Below are 12,236 nucleotides of genomic sequence, written 5' to 3'. Positions count from 1 at the left end.
CTTCAGCAAAACACAAAGGTTGCCCAGAGAGCCTGTGGGTCTCTTCCCCTGGAGATATGCAAAAGCCACCTGAACACAGTTCTGAGAGACGTGCTCTAGGAAGCCCTGCTTAAGCAGGGAGGTTGGAAAAGGTGATCTCCACTCAGGATACCAGTGGTCCATTCCAACCTGACCCATTCTGTCAGTCGGTGAAACCCCCCTCTCTGGGTATCTTCACTCCAATGCCTCTATAGCAATACGATGTCTGTCTTCTTTCTCCACGCACATCCACCTGCCAGCTCTCACCAGCTCAATTTAGACCTTCTGCCCACTGTCAATGCAACCTGACAGAAGCAAAGAAGTCTTATTTCCTCCAAAGGATCCACAAGCACCATGGGTTGGGAGGAATTGTAAGAGATTGAGAGAAATAACACCGGAGAAATTGCAGTGCCACAGAAGCAAAAACAGCAGTGGGCCAAGATCCACTAGAAACCATTTAAAAACAGATCTGCCTTTTTTTCTCCTTTTATCAAGTGGTCCACTCCTTGTGACCAGACTGGAGAATTGCAAGGGTTAGCTCCTCCAGTTGGCTGCAATCCAGCCCCTAGCTCTTAAAAAAAAAAAAAAAAAAATCACACAGCTTCAAACCATCCCAAAGATCAAGCACTACCTTTAGCTCTTTTGAGAGAAAGCACAAAATTTGCTTACTAAGAGAATTGGACTTCAAGAATAAAAGCAGCTGCAGCTGTCTTCAGGCAAAACAAAAACTGCCCTTGAATTTAAATTTCAGTTCTGCTGTAATTTATGCTGCAACAAAGAAAGATGCCAGTTTGGGAAAGTAGGACTCTGTGCAGAGTAATAACAGGCTTCCCCATTGTCAGAGATGTCATTAGAGCATCTCTCAAATGTGACAGAGCACTGAAGAGGTTTTGCACATTTCTTTTGCTCCTTGACATTTTTAATAGTCAGGGAGAGTTTCAATATTTTTAGATACAACTATAGAAGAATCTGTATTTCTCAGTCAGGCAAGGTCTGAATATAAATCACTGAGAGAATCACCCCAACACATGATCCCAGGCAAGCAAAATCAACAGAGGTTTTATTCTTTGACATCATGAATGGTGGATCAGGTCCTGAGCAAGAGCATTGCTTAATGTCCCTGGGCTGGACACGGGCTTGGCTGCACTGGATTAACATCTGAGGAATTCAGTGTTGTTACTGAGAAAGATAGGTAGTAGTGACAGTCACCATCACCTCACCTCAGAAAGGCAACTGCCAAATAATCTGTTTGGATTTCCTCAATTCTAGCAGCTTTATCAGGAACCTTGTGAAATTGGACATTGCCTTGTTTTCCGTGGTGCCATGAATGTTAAATGTCTGCTCAAAGAAAGAAGTACAAAAAAGGTCTTGGTGGCTGTGAAGAAAAGCCCAAAAATATGATAGCAGTGTTCCTTAAAGACAGATCACAGGAGCAAGCAGACAGTAACAACCTTCAGTATTTAATAGATTATCTCTATGCCTTTTGAGCAAATCTCAGCACTACCATGTATGAACAGCATTCCATTTTTGCATTTTCTGCAATCTATAGTTGTTCTTCACATCTGCTATGGTCCAGGCCCCATCTCCAGCCCAGGACTGTGATGCAAGTCTGCTTTTCTTATCACATATCCTGCTTTTCATACACCTATTCCCCAGTCCCGACTCACCTCCTTACCTCTATTCTCAAATTTCATTAAACAGTTTCTCCTTAAACACAACATGTCTAAACAAATTCCTTGTCTTCCCACTAATCTCCTATGTTTTCTTCTTCTCCCTATATGATCAACAGTAACATTATTCTTCTCAGCATTAAAGCCTACATAATGTGGGGGATATTTTTCATCATTATTCTTAGCTGACATGCCTGGCTATGCCTATCAAAATCTTCCTCATTTTTCATACTTAGAGCTTTCTTTTTATGGCAGCAACATGTTCCATCAGGCCACCATTCCTCCTATGATAGGTTCCTCTCCAGTTTTTTTCATATTTAAACTAACCAGAAATTTAACCATGTCTCTAAGTGCAAGAGAACTGTCAGTCTCACCTCACAACTTTGTAGACACCAAGGTCAATCAAACTAAGACAAACCCATAGGAAATCAAACTCTTTTTTTTCTTCATGCTAGCTATAATAAAACTTGCATTTCTCAAAGACTATGCTATTTTTAATAGATACATATGTCCTAGAATAATTAAACCAAAGGGAAATTTGCTTTGGATCACTGAAATATCCTCTTTATATACCCTATCTGTCCCAGGCATCTTCTAGTAACATGGAAGAACACAAGATTTAACTAGATCTCTGCAATTCTGGAGACTAATGTAACACTATTGAGTTATACTTCCACTTTATTTATACAATCTTTTAAAAGAAGAGTAATATGTAATTGCAGAAAAATCATCTGACTTCCTTTTTGACTTAGTTTAAAAGACATGATCACTCTTAAAATGCATTGTTATAACAAGGTTTATTTAAAAGTGAGCTGGATGAGGAAGAGTCTAAAAAACAGGTCTATGGGAAATGTAACATTGTAGCCAAAGTCTCTAAGAGCAGGCTGTGACACAGATGATGAGTAAATTCTGTAACTACCATTTACTACAGCAATTTTTAAGATGAGCACTTTTAGAACATCTGCATTATTTTTCAGAAATGGTACAATACCATTAAAAAAAAAAAAAAGGTGATGCAGATTTTAATTGTAAATATGGCATTTTAAAATTCAGGAAAAGTTATGCAAGCATGAGAAAAAAAGCCACATGACATGGTTTCAAAGTCCTCAGGAAATACGTCACCAACTGCAGATTGGGTTTATCCGAATTTTAGAAAAACCTATTGAGATTAGTTTTTACCTAATACTGCATAAGATGATTAAAGTTATTTGTGGCATTTTAATTCCTACTAGAAACAAAATGATGTTTTATAGAGATGTATCTACAAAAAACCCAAACAACCCTGACATAAACCTCTTTTATCCATTCTCATTCCACAGAACCACCCTCTAAGCTGTGGAATCATGCACTTTTCTTAATGAAATGAAGGCTAGACAAATATATAGCAGAGGTTTCTCGAAATAAATTGTACCAAACTATGTACTGCATCATTAATTTTAAGTTTCCTAAAGAACAGATCTGGAACAAAAGAAATGTTTGGCTGCTTTGACACATCCAGATGACTGGATGTATTATTACTCTCTTTCATGATTTCCCTTTTTTTATCTCAGCATGATGTCTCCAAGATGCCCCATTATGAGACAATCCCACAAATAAGGCATTTGGATTTCTGGAGGTTTCATTTCCTCTTCCTTGCAGGGTTTTTAAAATGTTCACATCAGCACATATGCTACAATTTAAGAGAACCTTGTGATTTTACTATCAGCTAGCTGCAGATGATCCTACCAAAAGAAAAAAAAAATGAAAAATCCTTACAACAGCATAACTCCTCACTGCCCACAGAAGAATTGGTAAAATCCTTCTCGTGAAAGAAATCTAGAATTAACTAGAGAGTAATGTCAATATCTAAATTCACGTTCTTTCCCTTGCACACTCTTTCTGAAGAGTTTCTATTCCTCCCTCCTCTTAGGGCTGGATTTTTAAAAGCATTGTGTTTGGGCCACCGGAGTGTAAATGGGAACTCCAGAGACTGCAGTTCCACATGTCATTTTGAAAATGTGCCTTTTAGCAACTAACTCAGCTGTCACTGAACACAGCCACTCTAGCAAGAAGTCCAGCAACAAGAACAGCCCAAAGGGAGAAAGGAATGCTTTTGAACCCAAATTAAAATGTAAAAGGACAATCCTTTAATAATCCTTCTGTAAATCACCTACAGAACTTTTCCTTACATGACTGTAGTGGCTTCTTGCACGTGTAGAATATATGCAAGAAAAATACTGAATCTTCCTTTCTCTTATGTTACCCCACTGTTCAGTAGTCCACATTTAATATTTATGAAACACATTGAAGATAAAAATAGTCACACACACATTGAGAAACCAAGTTCAAAGATGGCTGAATCAAATCAGCATAATCACACAAACATAAATGGGAGAATAAAAGGAACTAGATGACACTAGATCTGAGAAGTGACTCTTATTATTATTTTTCTTTATCTGTTTTTGTTATACTCAATTTAAAGACATCCTACAGATTTTCAAAGCCTTTTGGAAGTTAATGGGAATTGAGCCCACACTAAAGGACAGAGATGGTTACAATGGATGAATTTATTTGTAAAGGAAGCAAATTTTACTGAAGCTGTGGAACCTACAAAAACTGAATTTGGCACATAAAATTATGTTAACTTTATTCCTGGTAAAAATGTGCACCTCTGCATCCAGGTTAAGGATTCTGTACAAAAAAAAAAAAAAAAAAAAATCACATTTTTCATTAGTAGTTACAGCCTAAATATTTGAAAGGTCAATCATACTGGATAAAACCAACATTTAACAACTATAAATGAGAGAGTTTTGGAAAGCAATGAATTCTCAGACTCTGGAAATTTAGTCTCATTAAAATCAGGAACAGAAAGATGGAAACTTTCAAGACCATTAGACATTCTGTAAATATAAAAGACAAAGGAACATTAGTAGTACAGAACTTAAAGAGACCAGAAGCTCTGCCTCAGGTATTCTCTTGTGTGGTAGTCTGATTTACAGGTGAATAGTGAAACTACACCATGAAGCTAAAACAGATGGTATGGAAGTGAGGGTCTTTTTAAACACTAATTAGGCAAGAATCTCATTATTGTTTGTGTAATAACATCATCTACCACTGAAAATGTGTGGGACGTCTCCTCTCACAGTGGAGAGATCCCTCTTTAGTATTGTTCTAGAATCTAGACCAACCAAGTAACAAACCAAATGTAATAATGAGAGACTTTGAACATGTCTCACAGTTCCCAAATCTCTTCTACAAAAGAAAGCATTTAAGAGGAAGGAAAAGACATCCAAAGGCCCACAAATTAAAATGCTAACTTTCTGTAACACCATACTCCTCATCTGTTACTGTAGCAATCAAAATATGTAAGTTCTTCTTTGGATTCAACCTTATTGTAGCAATAATCACTTTTTCATTTCTAACATGTGTAATACATCAACAGATATTGTAGTGCAGCCACACACAAAGCACACATGTTATTAAAATATTCTGAAGTATTCTCACTACTTCCAAGCAGTGCAGAAGTAAATGTACATCTAATGTCACTTCTGTGACTGGTGTATTTCTTCAGTACACATTTCTATATCCATAGTCACCTTCATAAAAACAATATGAAAAGGTCCAACTTTTTTCTAAATCTATTTACAACTATTTGGTAAATTCAATTATTAATCTATTTCCTTTTTTAAAGCATGCAGGTTAATTAAAATTATGTAGAGTTTATAAAATAAAGCTGATCGCTTTAAAGAAGTTCAGAAAAGTTGCAAGTAAAATAGCACTAACTTTAATTAATTCTATTTACAGGAAATGTTAGAGACTAGTAATACACATCTTCCACAAATGCTGCAGAAATTCCTGAAACTAGTCCCAGACCTCTATTGTCTTCACAGTAGTAATGCATTATTGATGTGCTTCCACTTTTATGACATACAATCAAAATTTTTCCATAACTGGTCCTGACTGTAGCTCTGCAAGGAGCATAGTTGATACTTCAAACAGCCATAAGTGCCTCCACAAACATACCTTGTGTTAGGCAATGCACTCTTGAGATGAGTTCCTCACAAAATGTGGATATGTGTGAAGGTAATAACTCATGGAGGTTGCTTTACACAGAGCTCCAAAACAAGTGCTTGATTTTAACATCATTTACCAGATGAAATGGGGATCTTCAAGTGAGTGGAAGAAAGACTGAGTGATATATCTGTTACAATGTCAATACCATCAGATACACTGCAATATCACATGAATGAGAACATTCTGACAAACTGTGTCCTGGAGAAATTTTCTTAATTAATTTTTGAGTTTCTCTGCAAACACTGTTCACAAAAACATAATTCAAAAGACACAAAGATTACTCAATGCTACTTGGTACCAGTGAAATCAATAAGCTTTGGTCATTTACCTGTGGAGATAGATGGCTGCTTCTTCTTCAGCTCCACATAAAAGTTATATCCTACACTGATTCTGTATCTTCCATTAAATAAAGAAAAGCAGCAAGGTTTAAGAGTAACTATTCAATAGTTTAACTTCTATTAGGTTTCTGTTACTTTTCTTTCTCTGTAAGTAAGAAAATACCTTTGAAATATCAGGACAATAAGTTTCCACTCAGAGCCTGTAAGGATCATCTCACCATGCTTTTCACCATAAACACAAATTAAATAGTGACCAATAAAAGAGTTACTAGGTCTGACCTAGCTCTGGCTTCCAAGAGAGTGCACCTAGTATTAAACATTAGTACCTACCTAGAAGTGCCTGAAACAAGCTGCTTTTAAAGATGCCCATCACCTTTCTGATGGCTTTTTTCAGTTGTTGCTCTTCTGGCTTCCGTAGTTTTTTGCAATATTCTTCCAGCAGCACTAAAGCTCGGTCAGTATCTAAAAAAGAAAAAAAAAAAACAAAAAACAAAGCACAACAATGTCTTTATTGGCTCTGAAAACTATCTAAATGCTCAAATGTTAACTACACATTTTGAGAGGCATTGTGCACATATATAGGGAACATTTACAGCAAATGTTTATAGAATCATAAAATCACTATGGTTGGAAAATATCTACAAGGTTATCAAGTCCAACTTTCAAACCACCACCACCATGTTTCCCAGCAAACCATGTCCCCAGGTGCCACATCCACATGCCTTTGGAACATCCAGGGATGGTGATGTTACAGCTAATGACAGAAAGCAATATGTCATGAGAGCATATGCAACACTGCATATGCATTTGGAAAAATGATCTTTGGAATAGCATCTATAACAAGTGCTCAACTTCCATTTATCCAAAACCATCTGGAAGCTACGGGGCCTGGACCAAATTACAACTTGCAGAAGCTACAAAATTATAGACAATAACCATTATGGATACCCATGCAGGAAAACTGGCCTTAAAACATATTCAGAGAAGACATTAAAGTGTTTGCTTTGCATCTGCAGCACTCAGTTCTCTGTTCTCTGAATGACAAATGTCTATCTGAAAGGCAGGTGTCCAAGAGTGAGGCTGGCTTTTTCTATTCCCTCAATACATAAAATTGCTATCTACCTCTTCGGTAAATGAGGCTTTGATAGCAGACTTTCATCCATGTGCTGGCTCAAAGAGAGCAATCCAGCCTTTCTCTAAGAGCCCAGAGGAGCAGAGCTCTGTTTCTCCTGCTGCTATTATCTTTGAGTAGTCACTTGCCAAGAGGATGAGTGACATGTAAAATTGCATGAAATCCAAACATCACCAGCTTACAGAGAAGAAAAGAGAGGGACACGGAGAATCAGACTTCATCCGTCCTTCTCCCCATCCCAGTTAGATTCCAGAAATGCACACAAGCATATGTATGACACTGAGATATCTGCACATGTTTTTGCAATTGTATTGCCACCAAATTTTCAGTAAGATTCCCAAACACTTAAAAAACCACCCAAATTAATAATTAAAAGCAAGTGCCCCAATCTAAACTTCTTCCATTAGAGTTCAATGCAAATTTAATTACTAGGAGAGGGTCAGACTAAACTCAAACAAAGTAGTGTAAAATGCTTTAGAAGGCAAAAAAGACTGCTTTTATAATTCTTTTTTACTAAATAACTAAAAGAAAGCTTCTTTTTCACTATACAAAGATTGACTGTCTTTGTTCAGGATCATGATGACTCCCTGTAATATAGGCCTTGGGATGTGACACCCAGATGACTTCACACTGGGGCAGAGACATGACTTGTATTTCTGATTACATTCTCAAATTTAAAAAGGGGAATATTTTAATCAATCATTAAAGCTGAAAAAGATGCAATGTTTTTTCTTCCTCCTCACAGAAACTCTAGCTGGTCACAAGCATTTTATCAGAGAAATTAAAAACACTGCCTGACCCATCTGAGACACCTGTACTTTCATTGATACTCTGAACATTCTAGCCACCCTCAATAAAATAATTAGGCTGTAACTTAAAACATGAGTTGGAATCAGTAATTCCAAGTACAGACATGCATGTGTAATGCATCCATGGTTACTTATATTAAAGTGAAGCCACGGAGTGGTGGAAAACTACTGCAAAGTATCCAGTACTGAGGACATACTTTAAGAATGGACTAAGAAATTACGAAAATGGGTTGTGAATGCCTCTTCCACACCAGGGATACCACTCCCTCTTTCTTAGTGACTTGGTGAAGCATGCTAACATCCCCTCTTTCATCAATCCTTCCTTTCCCAAAGTGTACAGTTCCTATTTTAAAAAGTATGGTGTTAGAAAAAGTAGCATGCATTGGGGATGAGGAGTTTTTATTTTCACTTGAAAGAGTATTTTTCAATTCATAAAGCTGCAAAAAGTCTTCTTTTTGTTGATCCCAGAAGACTCCTAAACTCTACCAACTGAACAATCAGCAACAGAGCACAGTTCTAGAGCTAAATCTAATCCCAGATAAAGTAATCATCTCCCTGCCTAATTTTCCTCTCTAGCTTTAATAGGATACATTAATTGTTACTCCATTCCTAAGCTCCAGCATGAGGTTCCATCCTTTTCCTGCACAATCTCACTTGGCAGCAGTGTACCTAGTTTTCCAAATAACCTGTGATGATTGACATGTGCTGGGTGATTCAATCAAGATACCCAGGTGTATCCAGGCCAAAAGGATTGCAGCATGTTGGGGAGGGGGGCCATGCAACCACTACTATTGGAGCACTCTTGAAAAGCCAAAGGATTTATGGAGACTACTTGAATCTCCAGTCAATTTGTCACTAGATTAGGCTTTCAAAAAGAACTTTCCCCCTTCTTGATGAACTCTCCTGATTAGAAATTACTCAGAACTAGATCTTCATATAGATTTGACAGTATTTAGCATGCCAGGGACCAATCCTATTCAACACCAGCACAGCACATTCTACATTCCACATTCACAGCTACCTATGCACAACACAGAGCAACAGGAAATAATGTAATAAAATGGCACAGCTGAAGAATGCTCAGTACTCTCCCCAAAATAATAACCATTGTCAACTTCCAGTCATACCCAAAACATATGAGGACATCCAGATTTTTTATTTTGCAGCTACAAAGCTACAAAGCTTGTACAAAGGTGGCAAGAATGGACTGCCTGGACTGCAGCACAATAGTCAAATAAGAACCACATTCCCTGCCACGTAATTAATCGGAAGTTTCTGAATCTGAATTCCCACACATTCTTTTCATCAAGAAGAATGAGAGATTGGTGGCTTCCATGAGGGACTAGATCACTGCATGCATTATGGTTTGCAATAAACCTATAGCTGCCAAAGAAAGTCCTGCACCTTACAGAGTATCTCAGAAATGCAACCAAAAAAACCTTTGTTCTATGGTATCACTATTCTCCAGTACTGACACCAAAGCCAAGCAAGACAACAAATCCACTGAACAATTTCATATCCCAAGAGGTGGGCCTCTGTCTGGAGCCTGAGTAGGTCTTTTGTCTCTGAACAATAGAATCACTGAAAAGTCAGCATCAGCTGTGCCCCATCAGGCCTGCTGGACATAGATCTAATTTTTTTTACTGCTTCTTTGTATCTTATGACACTATATTTAAATTGATCCTATTGGCTTTGAAAGATGACTTTGACAAGGAACAATTCAGAAGATACAGTCCTACAAAAACTTATATCCTTATAGTCAGTAAACGCATTATTGTTTTGTTTAAGTAAATCATGCCCAAAACATCATAATACAATTTAAGGAAAAACTCTTAAGGAATAATACAGTCCTACTGGATCTCATCCAAGAAGTTATCAGTTAACCCACACTAACTTACAATTCTGTAAGTTTTACTGCTTTTCACTCCATAATCTTTTAAACAGTTCAGGGGTATTTGTGGTTTATGTTACCAATCAGGAATGGGTTATTACTACAATACAGAAAATCAGAGATATGTAATACTGACACAAAACTACAGAGCACTAACTTTGTTTACTGGACTCCCTCAGAAAATTTTCCTTCCTCTCTCAAACTAAAGTTTTTATTACACAAAGAATTACTAAATTTTTATTCTACAGAATGAGTATCTGCCTAATGTATTCATCTATATAAGAATCAAAGAAGAGACAAAGCCTTTCCTTGGGGTTATTATTCCAGATGGGATTATTACAAATTATGCCACACTTTATAACACCCTCACTGTATAGACTTTTCTGTGATGCTGATTTTTAAAGTTCAGTAAGTAAACATTTATTCTCTAGAGTAAAATAATCTGTTGGGACAACGTTTACACATCTGATGAAACAAATACAAAACTTGTATAGAAAATCCAAGTTATATTTTCACAAAATGTAACTTCAGTATATCTTGTAGACAAAAGGTTTTCTACTGTCAATAAGAAATGAAGCCATAAATCCAAGCAGATACAGAGTATCTGTATATCAGGAGAAATTAAATTCCCAACAATAAATTGTTTCCTAAAGCATTACTCTTAAAATGCAAGCCACACATATGAAAGACTAAATTTGATAATTGTGCATACTTAAATTGAAACTGCAATAATTTTATCATCTACTTGGCTAAAATGATGTCATATTTAATTCTATCTATTTCTCAGAGTCCACATCTGAGAACTAGTTACCACTTGTAATACGAACCAGTACCTTGAAGCAGAAGGATTCCCTTCCTCTGCTGTTTTTTCTATACTCATGTTTCCCAAGCACATTTTTAGAAACATTTTGAAACTCCATATAGGCAAGGAGATACTATACTCACTGCAGCACTTACAGTAGAATCCTTGTAGAGTTGATGCATCTGCAGCTCTGCTGGTGTGGGCAGTTGTGTTTAAAAAGTTTTTGTGCTCTCATTTAGAGCTGAGAATGACACAGCCATACCATGCCCACACATGGCAAATCACACACCACACCATAGGCCTGATCCCAAAAACAAGTTTCTTAACTATCTCCCAGGTGTTTATGCACACCATTTATCCTTCAGATGAACTAAATACATTACATCTGAAGTTAATTTAGGTCTAACCATAAGCTTCAATAAGTAATTAGCAACAGGTTTGACCAACAGGATTAATTGAAACTATATGAGAGAGATAAAAGTGATTCAAAAACCAGTCTCCAAGCAGCTCCATTTTCAATCCAGGGTCTGTTGAATGGTGATGGCTTAAACCAAAGGAGCAGATAATAGAAGCACCACATAACTCAAAGAGATGCTGCTAAGGCCATATATAAGAATATATGGCTATTTTCAGGCCATTACAGCTCCTTCTGGCCACAGCAAAGCCATATAGACTGAACTTTATATGGGCCCATATATGTAAATGGCCAGGACCAGCCACTGATTTTGCACTCAAATTATTGTACTTTGAACACCTCTAGTCTGCTGAGACCTGCCACTGCTTTCCTTGGGAGTACAATCCTGTCATTCAACTCCTGCTAGGAAACAAGGTAGATTTTTTTCCTCTCTATCTCTCAGAAGATGGAGAGAAAAAAATGAAAATATTATTCCAAACTCAGCAAGTTCTGCCTTGCACATGGAAGAAATCAGAGTCAGCTGGTTAACAGTGCCCTGCACCAGCACAAGGGAGTATCAGGCAGCCACTGCCTCTTCGTGAATCAATTCTACCACAGCCTCTTGCTAAGTTTAGAAACACATTTACATTTTTTTCTTTCCTTCCTGGCATCAGATTTTGTGAATGAAAATATTTTTTGGGAGTGCAACAGGGTGGAAAAACATTAACTTAAATGAAAAAACAAAGTTTCATTGCTGAGAGATGTTTAGGTTGAGATCTAACCCTAACTGAATTGATAAGATGAAGGGGTGTTTTTATTTGTTTCTTCTTTTTTCTTTTATTTATTCTGCTTTTTCCTAAAAGAGATTTCAATTATGTTCTGACTTGAGAAGTCTGTTGTGGAGGTGAATTTTAAAAGAAGAAAATGTCAACACATTTCAGGAGACACAGGTTTTTCAGAATCAGAATTGGGAAAATGTAGGACATTGAAGCAGGAAAAGGTATAAAGAATGGTGGAGAAAAAACACAGGAGCCAAAATAGAAATGAGAAATGGAACCAGAGCACCAGCAAAGAGAGCAAGGAAGTGTTATCAGTGATCCTTGATAACTTTGGAAGAAAAAGATCTCAT

General features: G+C 37.0%; 1 protein-coding gene across 13 annotated transcripts in view; it reads right to left on the bottom strand.

Annotated features, from left to right (window-relative positions):
- DLG2 (discs large MAGUK scaffold protein 2) overlaps nt 1–12,236 on the bottom strand; it is a 982,239-nt gene that overhangs the window by 958,664 nt on the left and 11,339 nt on the right. For all 13 annotated transcript variants that reach the window (XM_088159292.1, XM_088159294.1, XM_088159295.1 and 10 more), the window contains one exon: nt 6,410–6,541. In XM_088159292.1, the coding sequence (XP_088015418.1) occupies nt 6,410–6,541 (132 nt within the window). The remainder of the gene's footprint in view (nt 1–6,409; nt 6,542–12,236) is intronic.

The sequence above is a fragment of the Sturnus vulgaris genome, chromosome 2, assembly GCF_052056855.1.
Source record: "Sturnus vulgaris isolate bStuVul1 chromosome 2, bStuVul1.hap1, whole genome shotgun sequence".
NCBI classification, from domain to species: domain Eukaryota; kingdom Metazoa; phylum Chordata; class Aves; order Passeriformes; family Sturnidae; genus Sturnus; species Sturnus vulgaris.
The sequence above is the reverse complement of the archived record's forward strand: the minus strand, read 5'-3'. Positions and strand labels throughout refer to the sequence as shown.